We start from the raw sequence: 25315 nt of genomic DNA, 5'->3' as shown, positions 1-25315 counted from the left end.
TAAACTAAGTATTACACTATTGATGCTTAACACACCAACAAGTAACATTTCACCGGAAGTTTTCCAGCTGGCTTATATTATTGCTTATATATATTCTAAAGAATTCTGTGCATAATAGTCCATTATTTTATTCATTTATTTGGTAGGTAACTGAATAATAATGTACAATCCATTTCCATTTTTTCCCCCATTGCAATTTTACCATCAGGTAAACTTTGACTCACAATTTTGTGGATTCTGTTTTTTTAATCAACAACTATTCTAGCATAAAGTTCGGACTTTTATTTTGACAGGCAGTTTGATTTAGTGTATTTCGATTTGTGCCGTAGTAGTGTGTCTGTCTCACACTGACAACAAGACAGAGGTAGTACTGACTGGGGTCTCTCTGGCATCTGGTTGTCAAACATACACGCGCACACACACAAGTGAGCGCTGCACCGAGCTGCGAGCACGCGCGATGCGCGCACACACTACGCAGAACACCTGCACGCGCTGCCGCGTCGGAGGAGCACTAAACAAGCACGCCATTTATTTACCATTTTTAAAGGGAAGAGCGTTGCATCTGCTTATTATTTTCTAAAGCGAAAACATCTCATCTACTAATCGTCTTCGAAGGGAAAGTATTAAGATTAACAGATTTAGTATTAAGTATTCAGCATTAAGATTAACAGATGTTTGATGTGTGCACTCGTTCTGCTGTCATTAGCGCAGAGTGTGTGCCGGAGGAGAGCCTCTGATGTGCTTTAGGTCAGTGTGTGTGCGTGTGCACGCCGGAGGAGAGCATGAGTCTGCTGTCACTGCTGGCTCGAATCATGCGCTATCTGCTGCTGCGGCCGGAGACTCTGCTGCTGCTGTGCGTCAGTCTGGCCCTCTGGAGCTTCCTCTTCCACACGGATGAGGTGAAGACCATCGTGCAGTCCAGCCGCGACGCGGTGAACATGATGAAGGGAAAGGTGGCGGAGATGATGCAGAACGAGCGCGCGGCGCTGGATGAGGAGTTCTCGAAGACATGGCAGTACAAGAGCAGCACTGCAGCGGTGTACTCGATCCAGGGCAGGAGAGAGCATATGGAGGACAGATTTGGCATTCTCGCGGACACACTCAACAAGAGCCATCCGACCATCTTCGGCGTCTTCGATGGGCATGGTGGGGAGGTAAACATCTGCCTGTCTGTCTCTGTCTTTCTGGTGACATTTGGATTGTGTAAGTGGTGAGCGCCCACACCATACAAACTTCCATAATATGGTTTCTTGGACATAGGGGTCCAAGAAAATACCATATAGCCTTTGAAGCAGCTTGTAACATGGATGTGTCTCATTCAGTAGTGTGGTCTTGTCTTGTAATATTATAATTGAGTACCATCACTTTGCCATATTTGTTTTTAAGGGATTCACTGACAGGTTTGATGCTGAATACTCAGTGTTTATTGTAATATTGACATCAGCACAAAATAACCTTTGTCTGTGAATAACAGAACATGTTTCAGAGAAAGTAAAGTATTATTTTTCCACACTAAATTACTAAAAGTACTAAATATTCCCAGGTAAAAATAAAGTATATTTGAACGCAGTAAAAAATAGTACATTTGTAGTACATTCTTAATTTTTTTCTTAATAAAATTTGTAAAAGTTATACGCTATCAATCACTAATTAAAGTATATTTTTTACTTCAGTAGTACTTCAGTGCACTTGAAAAAGTATACCACTAATACTTAAATTGATTTTTAGTGCAAAAATACCACAAAAATATACAGAGTTTTATTAGTGGATTTCTTAAATGTGTGCTTTGAATGCTTTAAAAATTAGTTCAGTCTAAGTAGACTTTTATATAGTAATTGTAAGTTTAAATCAAAATGATTTTATTAAAAATATATTACTTAAAATATAAGTACATTTTCCCAACTGTGGTACTTAAGTACACTTAATATAATGCACTAATTAGCACTAACACTTAAATTGATTTTAATTGTAGTCTGATGAAGTACACCAAATATGCAGAAGTGTTTTATAAGTGCATTACTCAAAAGTGTGCTATGAACGCTTTACATTATATTTTAGTGGATTTTTATATATACTGTCACTAAGTTCTATTGGATTTTCATGAAAAAAACAGTAGAAATGTATTAATTACAAGTAAAACACCATTAACATATACTTTGTTACATTATATAAAGGGACTATTAATATAGTTAAGGTACATTTTTTGAAAAGAATGATCTAATTTATGAAAATATGTGGGCAATACATTATAAATACATTTTGTGTATATTATCATATATTATTATATTTTAAATAATTCACAAGTGTATTTTCTATGTCTGATGAGTATATTTAAGTGTGTGAAAGAAGTGTACTACAAGTGGTAACTAAATACATTTGTTTAATACAGAGATAGTATATTAAAAGCACATTTTAGTTCATATTCATGGCATCTCAAAATAGCACAGTTGAATACACTTAGATGTTCTGAAGATTATCAGATGTAAGATTATCTGAAGAAGTACTAAAGAAGAACTTTTAGTATATTAAGTAAAAAATTAGTGTGTGAAAATAGAGCACTTTAAGTACATTATGGAAGTGTACTGAAATAGAGTGTATTTTAGTGCACTTTTTTTCACCTGGGTTGTAGGAATGGTTTGGAAGCCTCATTGCATCAAGCGTTGTGTATCTCTGTTGTTTGTGGCCTTTGATTTGAGGGGAAAAGAGCAGCTGTTGTACAGTGTGGCTCGTACATTTGTTATGGAGTCACATTCTGTTTTCTCTAGAGTTCTGTGAAGTTTTTATTTGATTTGTGTAAGTCAGTGTGATGTTGATTTCTCTCTCTTTCATATGGGTCAATGACGTGACGGGTAATTTTTTTGTCCAAAGGCCTTAATAATAATAAAAAACAAAGATATGACATCCAAAGTATGTAAGGTACTACAACTAGATCTTTTATTGAATTCACAAGGTTTTAATTATATTTTGCTACATATAAAGGAATTTTAAAGATTTTGAAGTGTCAAAAGGTCATTCGGTTTAACCGTCCAAAGGCCAATACAGTCATTTCATTTGTGATTAAAATACCTTAAAATGTAATAAATATATATTTTTTTATATTTCATAACATGATATATCAACATAGTGCAAAATGGTATAGAAGTCATTGCTTTGTTACGAGAAAGAATATCCAGAAAAATGAATTTCATTGATGTCATTCGGAGTAACCAATATAAAGGGACCATTTTGGATCATGCGGTCATGTGACAGGATCATTCAGACACCTGCAAAGGACCACATGGTCATGAAGCAAAGTAACTAACCCTCTTTTAACTATTTGAAAAATTCATGTTTTCACTTGCTCATACACGTATCCCGAAACATCAGATCATTCGGTACAACCGCTATAAAACATAGAAATGTTGTAATATTTTAAAAACTTGTACTAAATATAAAATGTTTAATTTTCCTTTTGCTAGCTAGATATCAACCTGTTAGCATTGTTTGAAAATATCGTCATTCGGTATAACCAAAAGTGTCATTCGGTAAAACCGAAATTTTGGTTAAACCGAATGACTTTTTTTTGTCCATCTTGTAAAAAATGACAAAAGCTTTGTTGATTGATTATAAAAACCACATAATCTCATTGCTAACAATGAATAAAACTTCAAAATTAATTATATCTCCATTATGCTTTTTTTACACTTTCAAAAACCTTATTCGTCAATGACCCATATATCAAGCATTAGCAGGTATCTGCCTGGTTTCTGCCCTTTTATCATGATTTAGTTGTTTATTTGATATAATTTTTCTTGCACTTAAGTGATTTGTAGTGAAAAGTGGTTTGTCTCATTTACTAAATGATAAAGTTCCTTTTTTGGATAAAGCTCTTTTTCACAGCTCTTAACGAGAATTATTATTTTTTATTTATTTTTATTTTTTTGCTTTACACATGAGTTTGGATGTTTTAGATCATCAGATTTCTGAAATTTGCCGTATTATTATTGATTTAAATAACAGGCAATTCAAGTTTGTTTATTTTGACCCTGGTAAATACTGTGATGAACTATGGTATATCATACTCTACATTCATCAGACATCATCACACAGTAAACTAATGCTTGTTGACTGACGCTGACATCAGTGTGGATCCAAAACTATCCGTGAGCACCGACCAGACCAATAATAATGTGTATCATCGAAACAAGTAATGCGTGGATCTTGTGAAGTAGACTAAAAAGAGATGAAAAAGTTTTGTCCTTTGTCCTAAACTGCCACACAGGTAAAATTGATAGTCTGCTTTTCAGTGTGTTGCTTATTCTTTTTCACAAGTAGCACAGCTGGAATAAAAAAAGTCACATGTAACCATGTCAATCAGAATAAATTTGCCAAATCAGATTAAAATTTTGTTCGGATTATAAGGGGTAGTTTAAAACTATTCGATAAGACATGTAAACACTTGATCGGATTGAAACCGGAAACTGGAAAGTTATGCGCATGATGTAGAAATGGCGTAATGACGAATGACTCGCGGAACAAGCTGTTGTTGAATATAGTGTCATAAATGACTGAAATTCTCCTTCAACCCATCGTCTGTGAAGTGCAGCAGGAACACGTCCTGATAGGGCTGTCAAATTAAAACTATGATTTCGAATGTTCATCGAATTTAAAATAAAAATCCACATTCTAATGCAAAAATGGTGCCAAATCTGAAACAACATGGAATATATGGATCAGCACAAGAGTGTCTGTTGACCTGCTACTGCCCCAAACAAAACTCTTACATTTCTTTAAAAGATTTGAGAGTGAGATGATGCACAATAAATGATAGACTATTACTAGTTACATTTTCTAAGGCAAGATGTACACAATCCCTCTTATCTCTCATATAATCCTGGAGATACCTATTGAATTTTAATTCAAAGTTCTGTATCTAGGCAACATTAGATAGAAAGGGCTTTGCCTCACTTTAAAATAAAGTATCCAATAAATTATCATTTAGTCTATTGTAATGATTTGAAGTCACTTTTATAAGTGTATTTTGAAAGTTTTCACATCTCCCTTTAGAAAACTAGATGAGTCACAATGATCTTCAGCATCAAGACTGACTCACTAATAAGGCCTGTGAACCATTTTCATGTAGGTGTGTAATATGAAGAGTCCTCCTAATATTATCTTGCCTCGGCCTGTCCCTGTCTCGAACAAAATCTGGTCCAGTCTAATAACCTCAGGTAATTACGTATGCGTTACTGAAGGTGTAGATGAGCTGATGAATGTACTCGTTCAGCCTACTATCAATATTTGTGTGAATTTCCCCCATTATAAGCTGAGATTTTTAGGCCTTGCAAGTGTATGGGTGAATGTGTGGGTGAGTGTACGTGTGAACGTTTGGATGAGTGTATGTGTTTAGATGAGCATGTGTGAGCTTTTGATGAGGTGTGGGCGAGCGTCTGGAGGAGAATGTAGATGAGTGTGGATGAGTGTGTGAGTTTGAGCGTTTGGGCCGCATACACTGCAGGTCTGGATGCCCAATTCCCATTTGTTGACTATCCCATTTACACTATACAATGGCAAAACAACCCAGGGACGTACTGACCCGGAAAAGCTTAGGCCGAAAAGGAAGTAAAAATGCCGCGATTTGAAACGGACGCAGACAAAATAATAATACAGGCTGTTAAAAGGTTAGCAAAACATTGGATTGAGTCTTCATCCTCCATTTTGCCGTTAAAACGAGTCATGTGAGTACGACTGATGGGAATGTCCGATCTGTCCGCTTACGTGACCGATGCAAATGCAAATATCTCTTTAATTTCAGATTTATTTCCACATATGAATGAGGACTGAAACCCATCTGAGAATATCGGAATCCATGTGCTTTTTTCCTGCTTCTATACGCAATCTGTGAAAAATATTTTTGTGTTCCTTTTAAAATAATTTGATAAATTCATGACATGTATCAGTTTATTCTATAAAACCTATTTAGATTGAATTAATTTCAGCACATTCAAATAATAAATATTATTTTATGTTTTGGTGTCTTAAACCCCTAAAACATCATGTGGCGCAACCGTCTGCACAAATAAACAGACTAAGAAAACTATTTAAAATACTATGGCATAATTTTATGTTTCAAACCTTTTATATAAACAAATTTTATAAATATCAGTAGTTTTAAAGCTGTTGAGATAATAGAGAAAATTTTGTCCGGCAATTTATATATTTTTCTCAAATGTCAGGGTGGCACAACTGCACACATGGCACTTTTATTATGAATTGATAAGGTAATAACAGTAAACATGATAATGAATCATCCAGAGGACCCCAACTGATCCTTGTGGCCTTTGTAGATCTTGTATTCTGGTACAACCAATGTAAAACTAGGAAAATGCTATTTTATCATAAACTTCTTTATTGCTTTAAAGGGGACATTGTTTTAAAGGACAACACAGTAAACACAACCCCTTTGGCAAGCCTTTCTCTGCAAGCATGTGAAAAAATGAACCACTCAGATTTCGCTCCCCTTGTGACGTAGGAAGGGGATCTTATTATAATATTACCGCCCCTTAATCTGCATGTTTCCACCCACAGCACCGCCTTTTTGTTTTCGCGAGCGACAACAGTGTACCAGTTCTAACGCTATGGCAAAAGTTGGATCAAAGCATGCTAACTGTTCTGTCGTTGGCTGTACAGATGAGCACAGAACACTAGAGTTTCGTTAGCTTGGATAGCCTGAAGTTGACTCTGGAAAACTCGATTGCTAAAAAAGGAGCGTTTCTATCCGAGCGATATTTTGGAAAAAATATTAGACTATTCACAGCATTTGATAGCAATCATAAACGTTAGCCAGGTGTGTATGGCTCTGTTTGGCAAACAGGTACGCTATGTATAGTGGGCGTCCATACGGGTTTTGCACAGAAGATTAACATGACGGCACATGCTAGTGGATGAGTTGAATCAACTCCACAGCAACCACATAAATTTATCCACTAACCATTCAGAAACATCCAGTTTCATTCTAAAAGTTGTAACTTCTTTGAGTCTCTCCATCAGTGTCCGACTCCGGTTTGAACAATGTAAGGCTGAACACCGTTACTGACAATCTTCATTTTGGCTGCGTGAGATTCTCCAGCTTTGTTGTTGTTGAGCAACCAAAGCGTGAGCTGTTAAAGCTCCGGCCCCTCTTCTGGAAAGGGGGCCGGGAGCAGCAGCTCATTTGCATTTAAAGGGACACACACAAAAAGGCGTGTTTTTGCTCACACCCAAATAGGGGCAAATTTGACGAGCTATAATAAATGATCTGTGGGGTATTTTGAGCTGATACTTCACAGACACATTCTGGAGACACCAGAGACTTATATTACATCTTGTGAAAAGGGGGCATTATAGGACCCTTTTAAAAATTCTATGTATGCACTTGCTATTATTGGCAAAAGCTAATACAGGCATCATTAGTTGCAAAAGTCAGGTGGCGCAACCAGGAAGCCAGGTGGCGCAACCAGGAAGCCAGGTGGCGCAACTGCAATGAATGTCAAAAAATTATTTAAGCTAAATAAATAATAAATTTAAGTTAAGATTGTCCATTATTATTCTATTTGTTCCATTATTTATTACACTTAATTTAAAGTGGGACTGAGAAGCACGACACAGGAAGCGCATTATAAACGATCCAGCTTGAGCATGCGTGAGCATTTGTGTGAGTGTCTGGATGAGAATGATGCTGAGCTTTTGGACAAGAGATCGTGGTTAGGATTGGTGTGTGTGTGTGTGTGTGTGTGTGTGTGTGTTGGTGAGCATGGGTGAGCCTTTGAATGATGTGTAGGTGAGTGTGTAGGTGAAAGTGTTGTATGGTATATTGGTGTGACAGTACTTAAGCCTCAAGGCACAGCCGTTGCCAGAGTATTTTTAAATGGTAGTAGTGTTGCACAGTAAACCATTGCTATTGGGGATATTCTGGTACCACTTCCTTCCAGAGCAAGTACAATACCAATACTACCTGTACTGATACATGTATTGTCATTGCATTTGTACCATCCCTGGTCATTTGAGAATATCTGTGTTTCTGCTTTTTGGACAAACAGGAGACATGTCGCAATATTTTTCTGGCAGCAGTGGTTTCCTGCCTGTTGTCCTTTCATGAACACCATCCTTGTTCAGTGTTTTCATGATAGTGGATGCATGAACAAAGACTTTCACAGTCTTCTGGAGGTCTTGTGCTGTGATCCTTGGGTTCTTTCTCATCTGTTTCAGGATCGTCTGTTGTGATCTTTGTATGATGGCCGCTCCTACAGAGAGTAGCAACAGTCCAGAATCTTCTAAATCTGTAAATGGTGTGGATTCATGAACACTCAGGTCTTAAGCAGTGCTTTTGTAGCCTGTTCCAGCTTTGTGCATCTCTGTAATGTGTTTTAAGGGTCCTGTGAATGCTTTTGGGATTGAGGCATGGTTCACATATTTGTCTGCAATTGTGAGTTAAATAAAGAACAGACCACAGTTTATTTTAGGTAACCCATGGGTACTTTGAGTCAGATAAAATTCACTGTCGAACCCTTACAGGGATCGCATACAAACCCAGCCACGTATCATAGATGTTGCTCTAAGCTAAAGGCTCTCACAAAAAGATTTATTCAACCTAAAAGAGAAGGCAGAATCAGACCTAGCTAAAACGTCTTGATCACATTCTCCCTCACTGACCTACATCACTAGGTGAAAATATTTGCATAATGCTGCCCACATGCATACGCAAAGAAAGAAGGTTGTAGCTTCAGTTGTCACTGACATGTTGTTGAGACACTGTGTGTTTCTATGCAAAGGCAAAAGCAGTACTTTATTTGGCCTTCCTAAAGTGGATGCAATTAGGAATCAGTGGTTAAAGGGAACACTGGGCATTAAGACTTGTATGGCTTAATATAACGTAAATGATACTGAAATATGTAGTAGAAACCCCATGAAAGATTTACGTTACTTAAAAAATCCATGACATATTTGGGACTGTATATTATACAACATATAATATACAGTGCCACATTGTGCAGCTTTTGGTTGTAATTTCCAGTCAATGAGCCACAAGAGAAGCGATGTAAGTCTTCACTGCTTTACTAGCGATAAGAGGAGAAACGAATGGGAAGTTGTGCAGAATGTGGACGAATAAAACTTCCTAAAGAACCGCGTCTTTGTTCTCTTCACTTTAGCCCTGATTCCTTTGGGGCTTTTAGTAGACCACAGCTGAAAGAGCTTACAGTTGCTGATGGATATAAGTGTATGCTTTAACGCACCTGTTGTGCGCACCATTCTTTTCTCCTCTTATCGCTAGTAAAGCAGAGAAGACTTACATCGCTTCTCTTGTGGCTCATCGACTGGAAATCATAACCAAAAGCTGCACAATGTGGCATTGTATATTATATTCCAAGCTGTGTTGCGGAAAAATATCAACAGGGTAGTGTCGGTAGCTCAACCATTTGACGTAATTGACATAGAACGCACTGTGCACCTAAACAAAATGGCGCCACCCATTGTCCAAATATGTCATGGATTTTTTAAATAACGTAAATCTTTCATGTGTTTTCTACTACATATTTCAGTAAGAGACATCATTTACATTATGTTAAACCATACAAGTCTTAATACCAGGGGTTCCCTTTAAGATTTATTTACAACACTGTTCCAGAACAGTACAACCCAAATGTTTGTGTGTGTGCAGCGTATTTTACAGAGGACAGTTTCCTGAACCTGGGAGAATACAAGACCAGCTTTTTTCTAAAAAAAAATGGGGCAATTCCAACATTGCAAAGGCAATCTGATGCTTCTGAATCAGAGATTCCAACACAAAAAAGAGTTTATGAAATAAATTGCCTACCCTACCTTCAAATTTTAAAGTTTTAAGTGTCAAGTTATAGGTGAGGACCTATTGCTAGCCCAAACAAAAGTGCGCGCTTGAGCGAGATCTCTTTGTGAGAATGACACAGAAGCACATATGTGACCCTGGACCACAAAACCAGTCATAAGGGTCAATTTTTTTGAAATTGAGATTTATATATCATCTGAAAGTTGAATAAATACACTTTCCATTCATGTATGGGACAATATTTGGCCGAGATACAACTATTTGAAAATCTAGAATCTACGGGTGCAAAAAAATCAAAATCGCCTTTTAAGTCCTTAGCAATGCATATCCACTCACAAAAATACATTTTTTATATATTTACATTAGGAAATTTACAAAATATCTTCATGGAACATGATCTTTACTTAATATCCTAATGATTTTTTGCATAAAAGAAAAATCGATAATTTTGACTGATAAGATGTATTGTTGGCTATTGCTACAAATATCCAGGGTCACAAATGTGTTCCAAAATGCAACTGGTCAAGGTCACATGTGGCTGAATCAATGCGAGTTTCGCTGTGTCATTTGCGAGTGTTTAACCATCTCTGGTGATCTGGAAGATTTTACTATACAATAGTAGGCCAATATATTTCTTTTATCATTTCTTCAATTTAAAGTAAACTTGTATTTTGCCAGTTAGTAGTGAAGACCTTTGAGATTCTGAGAGATTCCTTCTTTCAGAGCAGCTCTGGAGGGTCTTCGTATATAAGATGGTAGATGCTAAAAACACCACGAGCGTCGCGCATGCTTGAGTATGTGTAGTATACAAAACTGAGGCACTCAGACTTCTCAAACTAAGACATGCACTGTTATTATATCTTATTTTTCATCCACACATCTGTGTTTCCCTGAAAATGAAGCTGTGTTTCTGCTGAGCACATGTTTGGACGCTGCCATCTCATGGAATTCTCCAGACTTTGGAGAAGGTGATACACAGCTGGATTTGATCCATTTACTAAAACTTTTTTCCAACAGACTGTAAAATAAAACTTAAAATGAAATTGAATTAACTTGTGGTAATGTAAATTAAATGTGTGCAAGCTAAGTGTTGTCCTAACTGCTGTTAACTCAGATCAGAGTAGATTCTGCTAAAGCTTTTTGCTGCTCACACTTTTCCAGTGTGACAGGAAGATCATGCCTATAGTGATTTGTGTAGTAGTCAGTGTGATTTGTGTGTGTGTGTGTGTGTTTGCTGTCTGCTTCTGATTACAGTTGTTTGAGATTTACAAAAAAGTTCTCAGTCAGTTTTTAACCAGACAGTGAAAGGAAAGCCACAGCAGGAATGACTCCAGCACATCTCAGATGTACTCTCATGTGCTGATAAATACAATCATATGGGCAGAATATTTTCAGTTTAGAGAGGATGGACATCCTTTGATCAAGATCAATAACATGTGAAGAGAGTTGAAGTGCTTTGTGCTTTGAAATTCTGCCGTTGGGTTGGGAAACACTTAAGGGAATAGTTCACTCCAAAATAAAAATAAAAATCTCATCTAATGAATACATTACTAATGAATCCTTCACTAGTAATGTATTTATGCTTTCATTAAACACAATTCCACTTGAAACTATTAGTTAACAAGTTAGTGATGTAATACATTGGTGAGTTTTGCAAGGGCAAAGTGTCTTGTCCTGAATACAAATCTAGTTGTTCGCAATTGTAACCAAACACAGACAGGAAAAGCAGATGCAAATACAGACGTGTGGAAGCTCACTCACGCCAAAGCTTCTGTCATGCCTGTTACTACTGAAGTCACATAAGTGTAAATCTACTATACATTTAAAAATATTTAGATGCAGGAAAAGATCTGACAGCAGATGCAAAAACGCTGGTAACAAACCTATTTTCTTCAAACCTTCTGCTATATGAGCTGACTGCCAGTGCAGGAACCAATACAACACCAGATAACTATAAAACACTTTGAAATTAATAGCGTAAATGATTTCTATTTAGTTTTAGACTGGTTCTGACTGTCTGCTTTAGTTGTAGCACCATTTCCACCCCATCCAACTATTGTTCTCCAGATAGTCTATCAAGCAGACAGTAGTATCAGTGAAGCACATATGAGATCAAACATAAGATATGGTAAATGTGACGTAAGAGAAATCAAGGTTTTTTTGTCATGTCGGGCTGTTTAACCATTTGAGATGCAAGTAGAATATCGAGGTAAGCCTGGTAAGTTATGACATTTTGATTAAACAAGGTCAGTAACAGTTTTATTTTGTTTTTTAAACTAAATGCACAGATGATTCATTCAGATTAATTACATTAACATGCATGATGAAAATAAAAAGGTTTTGATTTCATGCCGACTTTAAGAAAAAAAAAATATTCTCTTATGATGTTTGTGGACAGATGTGTGATTTTATTTTTAAACCTTCACCGGGCCAAATATGACCATAGTTGAAGAAATGCCTATATATTTTGATTTTGTCCAACAGTTTTGAAAATTGAGTGTGAGAATGATTGGACCTAACTGAGGCATCATACTCGGCATAACATTATGAGCACCGACAGGTGAAGTGAATAACACTGATTATCTCTTCATCACGGCACCTGTTAGTGGGTGGGATATATTAGGCAGCAAATGAACATTTTGTCCTCAAAGTTGATGTGTTAGAAGCAGGAAAAATGGGCAAGTGTAAGGATTTGAGCGAGTTTGACAAAGGCCAAATTGTGATGGCTAGACGACTGGGTCAGAGCATCTCCAAAACTGCAGCGCTTGTGGGGTGTTCCCGATCTGCAGTGGTCAGCATCTATCATAAGTGGTTCAAGGAAGGAACAGTGGTGAACAAATGACAGGGTCATGGGTGGCCAAGGATTGATAAACGTGGGGAGCGAAGGCTGGCCTGTGTGGTCCGATCCAACAGACGAGCTACTATAGCTCAAATTGCTCAAGAAGTTAATGCTGGTTCTGATAGAAAGGTGTCAGAATACACAGTGCATCACAGTTTGTTGCGTATGGGGCTGCATCACTGCAGACCAGTCAGGGTGCCCATGCTGACCCCTGTCCACCGCCGAAAGAGACAACAGTGGGCACGTGAGCACCAGAACTGGTCCACGGAGCAATGGAAGAAGGTGACCTGGTCTGATGAATCACGTTTTCTTTTACATCACGTGGATGCCCGGGTGCATGTGCGTCGCTTACCTGGTGAAAACATGGCATGGCATGAGGGAAGAACAAATCACTAAACAAGTGACATTTATCTGACAAAATTATTTGGCAAAAAAGAGGCAAACTACAGCTACAGGTTTTATTTTATTATGCACAAAAATTGCATCTAAAAAACAAAAGCTGACAGGAAAAAGCATACATCGACTACAACATTAGGGGTGTAACGGTACACAGAAGTCATGCTTATTATACTGCTTATGAATAGTTAGTAAGGTAGTTGTTAAATTTAGGTATTGGGTAGGATTATGGGACGTAGAATAAGGTCATGCAGAATAAGGCATTAATATTTGCTTTATAAGTACTAATAAACAGCCAATATCCTAGTAATGTGCATGATAATAAGCAACCAGTTAATAGTTGTGCATTAGGAGTGTTACTGTTTGCTCCACTTAAACTATATTTAAACTAGGGGTGGGATGAAAAAAAAAACAAAAAAAAAACGTTCGGTTCTCCACCCATGGTTCGGCCCGCGCTTGCATCTGACGATGCATCTATAATATGGTTTGTTGATAACAACGTGTAAAACAGACAGATGGATTCGGCTAATGTATGTTTCAGTCGATGGATATGCATTCTAGTTTCCCAAAACGTTACAACAGCGATGATCAAAAGAACATGGACAAAACAGTCACTCTTTGTAAACAAATGTTCAATGACGTGCCGAATGCTCTGATGACCAGTCATTTACGCCGTCATCACCCGGGTGTTGATAGCGCGCGAGCGCAGGTGAGACCTCAATATCTCACTTTGCTATCTGTTTAAACTAAACTCATTTAAACCTTGCCAATTTAAACATTCATCCGTAAAAGACATGAAAGAGAACTCGCGCGCTGTGAGGAGCAAATACTCTCGCGCAAATTCTCTTTAAGTTTTGCACCTAAACGGACAAATTCACACAAAAATTGTCAACATGCCCATCTTAGCGAGTATCCTAACAAACATAGTAGGTCATGTCTTAAGAGAAAAACCGAAAGGCATGTGTATCAGTATCAGTGTACTGGATTTTTGAATTATGTCTTAAATAATCCTTTATTTGACAATTGTCCTATTTTTTACTGAACATAGCACATACCGAACTGTACCGAAACCGTGACACAAACCGAACCGTGAGAAATCTGAACCGTTCCACCCTTAATTTAAACATTCAAAGCTTAAGCCCAACCCTCCTATACTTAATTTTCCGTGATCCGCTCCGTTTCACGCACAGTTGAGATTCATTCGACACACGTGTGTATTTACAGGACTTGTTTTCAAGTGCTCAAGTAATTTGCACATGCGTTGTTCTTCTGTTCTTTTTCCTGTTGTGGTGGTTAGCAAACAGCGTTGCATTACCATGTGCGCCCCCCTTCTGGATTGGAGTGTGGATAGGGTTAGATACATTTACGGGTACACCCCTACTACAACATAATCAGTTATTAATATTTCATTGGTTCTCTCTTGTTTTTGCATGTGTTCATAATTTCTTTGTTAGAGAGCCTGGACAAAAATTGTTGACACAATTTGTCATGTTTCATTGCGTTATCACAAATAAAACAACTGACTCCAAGCACAACTACGCAGTATGCCTACAAAATCTTCATTCACCGGGTGCGTGAAATAGTCGTCTGATATGAATATAGCAGTGCATCCAGCATCTCTCCATCCGCCCGCTCGATTCACTCACTGCACAGACTCGAGTCCGGGTCACTGATGCGTGCGTGATTAATATTCCTGTGAGGTTTGTCAGCGCGCAGGAGGCACACGAGCCCTGGAGTCTTCTCTGCACCTGAGGGATGATCTCATGTTTTTATCAGGGTTCATACTGACATGAAAATACTTCTCCACAAACCTGTTCACACCAAGATTTTACATCACAAAAATTTTGTGTGATAAACGGTTTAATTTGAATCAGCTGTTGTTAATGCTGCATGAACATTAACACTACCAATGAGAGCCATGCTTTTGCTCGTGTGACCGGAGCCACTGCAGTTACATAAAACAAGACTTGGTGGCGCTCGTGAACAAACTATTTTGCAGAGTAAGAATTTGTTTCCATTCAGAGTTGTGAATTTACCTTATGCACAAAATTGAAATATGGCATAAAACATTTGCGAATAAAGCATGTCTATCCCATGTGTTCAAGTGAACAAAATCATCACTTCCTGTGAAATTGCCACAAAATATCAGTAATAAAAACAGGTTCTTTTTTCCTCCATCATAAATGAGTTCGTCTCAGAGCGGCAGACGAAACACAATAAACGCTGTCATGTTCTCTTGCATTCGTCCTCGCGCAAATCATTCTGATGACAGACTTTGACTCAGGCGTTTCAGAACACCAAACCAACATTTGAGATGCTGCGATGTGATTGGTCCACTGGTTAATCCAGTTATCCAATCACAGCCTCTGCTGAGGCAAAGTCACATGAGGGTTTTTTTATTATTCCGTAAATGTGTTTCCGTAGTGCTCTTGTCTTCTTATCGGATAAAAAAATGCAAATTTTATGCAAATTTTCAGAACATATGTGCATCTTAGTGTTTCCATGCTGCCTTTTAATGTGAAATCCCAAAATGTGCACAAAAATAGGTGGATGGAAACATAGCTAGTAAATAGCAGAAGAAGAATCTGTAAGCACGGCTCGGGCAATTTTGGTACCAACTAGAGGTCAACCGATTGATCGGTAGGCTGATTAAGCGGGCCGATTTTTGAAATTTTTTCATTGATTAAATTTAAATACTTAATTTTCCGTCGTAAGCATGGAAAGATGCGTTCGGCGCATGCGCACATCTAGTGAACTGCTGTTTTCAAGAGCTCAAGTCACTTACACATGCGCTGTTGTCCCCGGACTGTCCGCACAGTCTCAAAAATTTGGCTGCACGTGGACGGGGTGTGCGGATGTCTGTGGACCCTCTGATGAAATTTTAAAAAGCAACCCTAAGTGTTGAATCATTGGTTATATAGCGATTGGGGAAAAAAAAAAAAAAAAAAAACTTTAACATTGTTTCATTCAGTGATTGTCTTATACCTGAAATTCTACCATACAACAGTTCCAATGACTTGAAAGGAACAATATGTAATTTTTAACTGCATCTGATTATGCTATTTTAGCTACTTGACAAAATTTTTCTCTGAGGCATGATAAAAGCATGGTACTCACGGAAAATCAAGAAAACGAGATTCAAACAATGAGATTAAACGTGATGAACTCAGTTTTCTGTCGATGAATGTATCCAAACAGTTGCTCATCTGTCTAATAAAACACATAATATATGAAAGCGTCTTTGGTGTTTCCATGGTTTCTACAAAATAAAACCGGAAACCGAGTGTAACACGGGTATGATGTCATTGATAGACGACACACGGACACAGCCGGTGTCCTGGTTAAAATTGCTTATTTCTCTTGATTTAAACATTCTTGGGAACATCTGGGATAATGTACATAAGTCAACAAAACATATAACACTGTTCTAGTTGTTTTTGGATATTTTAATCCAAAAATCTTACATATTGTGCCTTTAACAAAACTGTCGTTATGTCAAATATTTAGAGATACGATGAACACAAAATGACCACAGTCAGTAAAATGCATGCGCACAAGAGTCTGTTCATAAATGAATGTGAAGTCCCTTGAAGTATCAAAGTTTTGTTGAAGAATGACAAATGTGTCTGTTATCTGTGTTTGTCTCTCAGGCAGCTGCAGAGTATGCCAAGTCTCATCTTCCCATCATGTTGCGGCAGCAGCTCCAGCGCTATGAGAAGCAGAAAGAAAACAGCGCTCTTACTCATAAGTCCATCCTCAAGCAGCAGATACTCAACATAGACAAAGAGATCCTGGAGAAACTGTCGGCCTCCTATGATGAAGCAGGTGAGAGCTCACAGTCCGATGGATGGCTCAGAATCATGATACAAATGTAAGTCTACAACCATTAGACCTTCGACCTGAGAACCAAACATTAAATATGATGAGGTTGTTGTGCACTGTGTGAATCATTAGTCGCGTCATACTGTGTGCCGTTCTGAAAAAGCAACTGACAGTATTCAGTAGAGCTGTATGATTTTGGATAAAATTCTGGATAAAGTGTTTTTGTTTTTTTAATGGAGATCATGATTCTCCCACAATTCTGTATAGACAACTAAACAAATTAATGTACTTTACTAAAAATAATAATAATAATAATAATTTACTAGAGGTTCTGACAATGTTAGTTGCTGCAGTCTGTTTAAAAAAATATTTAATTAAATTGAACAAATTATTTTTTTAAAAATTGGTTGAATGAATGATTCAATGACTCACTCATAAAGACACTTATTTCATTACTGGATGAATCAGTGTTTTTGAACAAATCTCTTTAATGAATGATTTAAAGACAAATACATTTTTTAACAGTCACTTGTCACCACCTACTGGTGGAACGTGTAGTGTCAAATTTGTCAAATTACTTTCAAAAGGTGATTTACTCTATTTTGATTGCTACAGTAGTGTTTATATCTGAACTATAAACTTTTATCCCAGTACTTCTGTGATAATATAAATTACTGTAACACAGAAATAATGATCCTGTGTGGTTGAAAAGACTGTTTCATACCTATACATGACAACTGCTCTCCCTGGGTCAGAATGCAGATCTGAATGTTCGCTGTGATCGGACTTGTCAAAGGTTTAATACACAGCCGAATCGCTGTCATATAAATAAATGTGTATATGTATACACCTGATCACCTGGATAGGTGATCTTATCTTACTCCAATGGAGAAATTAACAGCTGAATCTGAGCTTTCTGAACAACAAAAAGGTGAACTGGAACATAAATCCAATACCTGTTACCAATAAAAGGACAAAATAATGATAATCACAATAGAGATAGAAGGCTTGCAAAAATACAAAGTTCAACTGTAAATCGGGCCAAAAGCTGGATCACAGTAAATGATCTCTTAACAGAGAGAGAGACTCTCCATTAATGCCATTGGTGCTTTTATAGAAGAGATCCCGGATCATGTCATTCCACTTTAGAGGATCTGAGAATTCGCTTCTGGCAACGCCACCTCCAGACTGAAATAAATGCATGACAAATGGATCTTTGAGTATTCCTGCAGACGAATGCTGACCAGCACTGAGAACAGTACCAGACACACATGAGCCAGCCTGGGTTTCCTTTGATAACTGGCTCGGAGCTGCTTGTACTGATGGCTTCGCTGTTCCCTTTCATGAGGTTTTTCATTCTTGTAAATGGGTAAGGTCAGCCCAGAGCCTCATTCACGTGCATGTCTCACTCAGGTACCACGTGTCTGGTGGCTCTGCTGTCTGAGAAGGACTTAACTGTAGCTAATGTTGGCGATTCGAGGGCAGTGCTGTGTGATAAAGACGGTAATGCCATCCCGCTGTCACATGACCACAAACCCTACCAGGTCAAAGAGCGAAAGAGAATCAAGAAAGCAGGTGAGTAGCAGCTCACTGCAGTCATGCAAACACAAACATGAGGGTTCGGTACAGCAGGGGGAGAAAACTGCACATAAAATTGCTTCTTTTTTCTTCTTTTTTTATTAAACAGTGGTTTATGGAACAAATTGTGTCTCTCTTTAAATATACAGGGATATTTAAATATTTATATTTATTTTTCGATTATAATAATCAATGCTCAAATAATAAAATAAGAAAACATGTCAATTGCACATAAGGCAGGTTTTACATTAACTTCTAAATCAAATTATAAAGTCAATTTTCTACTCCAGTTCTCTTTTGAAATAGAATCATTTACACAGTTACTGTCATAACTTGTTTTCATGACATAATTTCTTTGAACATGTTAAATAATGAATACATTACTATCAGGTAAAGTAACTATAATGAATATAACTAATATAGTGCATATATTTAGTGAAATGCTCCCTCTAGAGTTCATTTCTCTAGTGAACTAACATGCTGTGGACACTAAATGACTTGCCTGAGGTAAATGTAATGCTACATGAGATATTATATTCAAGCTGTTTTACTGATCTTTCCACAGTTGAAACACTGGTTGAGAGACTACACATAAACATGTCTATGCATATCTTCTGTTCTTCTTTTGCTGCTCTTTTTCCTGTTGTAGCGGTTAGCAAACAGTGTTGCATTACCACGTGCCCAACCTTCTGTACTGGAGTATATGTATGTGTGTGTATATATATATATATATATATATATATATAATATGACTAAAGAAAATTAAGCATGTTTTGGATTAATTTTTGCATCGTCACATTAATGTTCTGACAATTAATCACATTTTACCCCAAAAACCTCATTACTGTAACGTTATAACTGTAAAATATTTATACATCGCGGTAGTATTTGTTATACTGCCTTTACACTGATTTTAATAAAAAGAAAAACTTCTCACTCTATCCTGCTGCTTTAATGCATTTAAAAAAATATTGTATTACAATAATGAGAATCATGTTTGAAAATAACGAGAATTGATTGGATGCAGTACAATTCTATTATGCATTATAATATTGAGAATTTGCCTATGGAAAAGTGAATAATTGTCTCAAAAATTATTTTACAATGAAAAACATCTTAATGGTCCTAAAATAACCTTAATTTTCTGTTATAACCTTCATTTTCACTATGAAATCAAAATGGACACATCTTATTTTTTATTAAATATTTCAGTCTCATACAACAGCTCTTCTCTGATGATGTGCACAATAATCTCTCCCCTCCATCAACCTGTCAGTCACATGAGATTGTGTCAATCAGCATTTGATTCAGTAACGATAGGCAGTTTTGATTTATGTGCTGTTTAATGTTTGATGATCTGCTATTTTACATGTGCGCAAAGAACTTATTGACAAGAAGTGAAAGCCAATAGAAAGTTCCATTGCAACACAGGCGCCCAGGAACAGCCCTATGCTTGCCATTTTGGGGTGAAAGCGACTCAGCAGTCCGCTAGCTTCTTGTTGTCGCTATGGCAATATCAGCTGCTTTGTTTAAAAAAAAAGTACAATAAAGCTGGAATCCAACCTGAATGACAACACAGAATAACATACAATCGCTAGTGATCATCAAATCCTTTTAACAGTTTATTTTACAGACATTGTGTTTAAGTCTTCCACTTTTTTTTCACAAAACCTTTGCTGTCTAGAAACCATGTCAGTTTGAGCTGAAATTCTTTGAAGTTCAAGTATTAGCATTATAAACACTGAATTAATTCCAACATATGAAATTTAATTAAGGACATGCATCAGAAAAATTGGAAATGTTGGACAATAAATATATAACAGAAATATAACAGCTTGACAGTAAACTGTTTTTGCAGTGTTGTCTTATATTAATGTCTGTTAAAGCGAAACTATTTAAACAAAAAAACACATCCACAGTGTCCAAAAGTGGCAATTATGGGATAACAGACACAATGTATCATGTTCTATAAGGTCATTATGTTTGTAGCATGATCCAACAGAATTAAAATGTACAATATACATTTCAGACCTAGTGGAGTAATAGTAACTAATAAAAGTAATAGTAAATGTGTAAAGTTGCATAAAATACTCAATAAAGTAGGCTAAAACAGTGGTTCTCAAACCTGTCATAGAGGACCCCCAGACCTGCACATTTTGTATGGGTGTGTCTCAATCAGCTTCCTAGCTCCCGAGCTTGTGAATCAGTATATCGTGTACACTAATTCAGGCACTGGTAAGGACAGTAAAGGACACTGGTTCACTACACATTGGGACACTTATGACTCTATTTCCGGCGACGTGACAACGTCCTCATTGTACAACATCACTACTGGTATTTATGAACAACAGCAGAGCTATTATATATTATATATTATATATATTTATATATATATATATTTATACATTATAAATGTTAGCTAGATTATGTTCATTACCTGTCTAGCGATGTATGTTTATGCTGAAATATAATAAAATAATGGTTTGTATTTTTAAAAACATCTATCGTTCGTCGTTATGTGTAGTGAGTTGGTTCACGTGATTCAAGTTTCGCGCTTCAGAACTTCCGTTAAGGGAGCATAGTGAGCATCGATGCTCCCTGGTTTTCACAGTGCATTGTGGGACTTTTTAGGCAGCGAACGCTTCAGTGCCCTGGAAGGATTCTGTGATTGAGACAGCCCTTAAAATGGCTGACTCCCTGGTCAGTGCCCTGACTACTGAACTAGGGAGCTGATTGAGAGACACCCTATGTCTCACTATTTCTGACAATCCCATTTCAGGTCTTGCAGTCTCTACTAATGAGCTAATGAGTTGAATCAGGTGTGATATATGAGGGAGACCTCCAGGACAGGTTTGAGAACCACTGGGCTAAAACTTTCCACTTTGACTTCTCTTTCATTGTCATTCTGCCACCTAGTGGTTGTTACCAAAAAAAAAAAGCATAAGAGTTTCACCTCTTGGCTTCTACACTCTTTGATGTTGAACAAAGCTTCTATCACTTGTTTCTGCTTCTACTTCACCTGTGTTTTGATCCGGAGATTCTGTACTCTTTCAGAAGGTGTTTAATAGCGCCCCCTACTGTATATTGCCAGAGAATTCTGTCAGTGGTTGGGGAAAAATTTTCTGCAGCTGTTTTAGATGTATTAGCAGAACTGTCCTTGTGTGTGTGTCTGAAATACAAAGCCTTGTGACAACCTACGAAACAGACAATGTTTTTTAAAACAACTTCTTGAATTATTTTATTGAATGATTGGCCTTCTTTAATCCCTCAGTAATCAGCTTCTCTGATTTAGGTGGCTTCATCAGTTTCAACGGCTCCTGGCGTGTACAAGGCGTTCTTGCCATGTCTCGTTCACTTGGTGACTATCCGCTGAAGAAGCTGAAGGTGCTGATCCCTGACCCTGATGTGCTGACCTTTGACTTGGAAAAACTACAGCCTCAGTTCATGATTCTGGCCTCAGATGGACTCTGGGACGCCTTTAGCAGCGAGGAAGCCGTGCACTTCATCAAAGAGCGTCTGGATGAGCCACACTTCGGTGCGAAGAGCATCGCCCTGCAGTCCTTCTACCGCGGCTGTCCAGACAACATCACCGTGATGGTGGTCAAGTTCAGAAAGAAAGGCTCCAAAGCTGCCGGCTAGTGAAGACGGCTCAGCTCTCACATGCAATCATGTAATGCAAACCAATATTTGAATGAATGAGTGACTTGATGAGCGATTATCATTATGCATAACTTTAATGTTAGATAAAAGTGATAAAAGACTATTTTGTGGAGAAGCAACAATTTGTATTTAAATTGAATGGTGCAGATTTAAGCAATCACTTCTTCATTAAAGGTATAGTTCCCCCATGGAATAGAAAAATAGAATTTTTGAAGAATCTTTACACAGGTGCAACAAATATCATCATTATCCCTCACTCTGTTGGACTGAGCTGGAAAGTTGTCATTTTATCTGTTTTTATCTGTCAGGTTGGTTTTAATTTCTCATGTAATATTTTCAATAATTAACAATAGGTTGAGTTAAGAAGTAACCCAGCTAATACGTATGGTGTGTAAATCATGAATCATGGAGAAACAGGTAAACTGTGATAGTGACCATGTCTGTCAAGTAACTCCCTTAAAACCTCCGCTGCAGCTCTCAAATGCACACTGTATTCAAATACAAGTTCTTTATTTCTGTGCTAGTAAAACTTTTCTGCTGAATGCACTCTTTGCCCCATATAGCAAATCAATGGATGCTTGAATATAATACAGATAAATACACACAAATGTAAAGAATAAATGTTCATTTCTCTTCTTTGAACTGGTGCAGCACATTCAGTGCACTAACAAAACTTGTCCGAATCTGAACTTCTACTGAAATTTGGCAGAGCTTTGGCAGAGGGGGGAATTATCAGTGAATAAATAAAATGTGGATCTGTTTCTCACACAAAGCATCATGTGACAGGTTGACCTCATGTCCTCAGTCGATTTTTCATTCCAAACTCATTCATAAGTTACAGAAGTGGTCATGTTAAACAGGCAGTGAAGTGACGTGTGTTTCTGTTTATATCAAGACATACCAAGCAAAAGTTTCATTTGTTTATGCCTATAACTGTCAGTTGTGTACGTGGTGATCGTTTCAGAAACACATCAGCACACACTGTAGAAAAAAAAAAAAAACTACTGTTACACTTTATTTAAAGGTGTCTTTATTACAGTGTAATTATAGTTAATTAATGAGTAATTTTAATCAACAACATGTATTTATGGTAGGTTTAGGGTTAATTGCATGTAATTATGCATAATTTATAGTTGTTATTACAGTAACTACATGTAACAAGGACACTAAAATAAAGTGTTACCAAACTACTTTACTAAAACATATTTCAGGTATATCTGACTTTCACGGCCTTGACTTGACTCTGTATGATCATTGGACGATTTTAATCCAAGTATGTTGCCTTATTTTAATGAACATGCTTTTCTATCTCTCTCTATCATGAATTTATTTGCCAGAAGTGTTGTGTTGTCCAGAATTTGTTTACAGTGTCTGGAGGTTCATATTAAATGTCAGTGTATTATTTTACATATTGATGTCTCTCTGAGACGAAGAATAACAAAATGAATGTTTATATTAAATATTAACCCAAGGTGATGCAATATCAGTCAATGGAGCCCGACTTTCAGAAGCTTCAAAAGCATCAAATAATATCATGAAGCTTCTGAAAATCAGGCTCCATTGACTGATATTATTCCTGTGCATGTGTTTATCAATTGACAATTGGTGAGACATGCATATTTAATGAAAATAAAAAAAAAATGACTCTGAATCAATTGTTGTTTAAAATTGTTTAATTTACTGTGTAATGGGTATTTTAAATATAAAAAAAATCATGGATAATAAATATTTTAATAAAAATGCTTAAAGGTTGTATTTTATCATTTGTAGAGAGATAAGAGAGAAACAGAACATGAGCACAGCTTATTACTTATTTAACTTGCTGCCTTTGAAACAACTTTTGCATGATGTTTTTTTTCTGTCTTAAAAAGGGTGTATGTAATGTGCTTCTCTGCCTATCATGTGCTTCATTGAATCATGTCTGATGGTTCTATTTCATTGTTCCAGACAGCCAGAGATGGTCAAAACATGGTGGAAGGAGTCATATCTCGTGCATCACATGGAGAATCTCATATCAATTCAGTCACACTTGACTTCAACTGATGACATGTATTCGGAAGCTGATATAGCTTCTGACATCACGGTCGGTCTCAATTGTCATTTTTGGGACGAGATCTCGTTCCAGTGTGCACAGCTTTTTGGGTTGGCATTTGCTCCCCGCAGTAGCTGTGTCTCGCGAAAGCAAAGATACGCAATTTTGCATTCGAGTTAATTCGATTCGTCTTTGGATTACATTGCAGTCAACTTGTATAACTGGATTGGTTTGTTTCAGACCCATTGGTTATCCAGGGTCTTCACAAACACGGTCTTCCGGTCTCTGGAGTTGAGGTGAGTATTGTGAGATTGTGATTATTGGTTAACCTGTGTTCTTGTTTTCACCACGCATACCCATTGCACTCAATTTGTGTTACAGTTGCGCTCACTGGTAAACCAGGGCATTAGTTATTGCATGCGGTTACTGTGACAACTACTTAACACGCTTATTATTGGAGTGCTATATTTATCACTGCTATTAACCCATTGGTTGACCAGGGTTGCCCATGTTCAATGTCCTGCCTGTTCAGGCATCAAACATCTCATCTTTAATTGACCCTTGCCCGGAATGTAAGTTGATGCCTTTGGAGGTTAGGCAACAAAGATTGGCAAAATATGAACCTCAAGTTCAAGAATCTTCTGGAGCTGTGGGCAGTATTTTTCACCTTGAGACATTTCAAGCAGGAACTATCAGGGAGACACATTCTGGTAAGGACGGACAATTTTAATCAATCACCAAGGGGGCACCCATCCTGTCTCTGGTTGACAAGAAGGCGTCTTTTGTGAGCAAACAAGCACTTTCCTTCAGTCAGAGCAACTCACATTTCTGATTGCTGCAACAGTGCGGCGAGCTCACTCTCCCATTCAGAGCCGAGACCAGGAACCGTATCTGCGCAAGGAGGTTGTTAAGTCAGTTTGGAGGAGCTATGGAATAGCAGCCGTGGACCTTTTCGCCAGCAGGAAAACAACACCTTGTCCGTTATGGTTTTCAGCTCTTATCAACTCAAACAACTTGACTGCCTCACCCCCTGCCACTGCGGAAGGATCTGCTGTCAGAGATGGAGGGGGCACTGTGGCACAGGCTGAAGCTGTGCATCTGGCTTCTGGGGTTGAGAGGGTGCACTCTCAGTGTTCAGCAGGAGTAAGGAATACACCTTTAACACGTC

The 25315-nt window shown here is 37.5% G+C and overlaps 1 protein-coding gene across 1 annotated transcript; it reads left to right on the top strand.

Annotated features, from left to right (window-relative positions):
* Window positions 1-335: 335 nt before the first annotated feature.
* Window positions 336-23863, top strand: ppm1lb (protein phosphatase, Mg2+/Mn2+ dependent, 1Lb). The gene is made up of 4 exons (XM_051861595.1): window positions 336-1154; window positions 16706-16880; window positions 18291-18452; window positions 21748-23863. The coding sequence occupies exons 1-4, from the start codon at window positions 783-785 to the stop codon at window positions 22092-22094; spliced, it is 1056 nt and encodes a 351-aa protein (XP_051717555.1). The 5' UTR covers window positions 336-782; the 3' UTR covers window positions 22095-23863.
* Window positions 23864-25315: the final 1452 nt, after the last annotated feature.

This window comes from Ctenopharyngodon idella, chromosome 15 (genome assembly GCF_019924925.1).
Source record: "Ctenopharyngodon idella isolate HZGC_01 chromosome 15, HZGC01, whole genome shotgun sequence".
In the NCBI taxonomy this organism is placed as follows: domain Eukaryota; kingdom Metazoa; phylum Chordata; class Actinopteri; order Cypriniformes; family Xenocyprididae; genus Ctenopharyngodon; species Ctenopharyngodon idella.
Note: the sequence above shows the minus strand (reverse complement) of the source record. Positions and strands in the feature narration are given on the sequence as shown.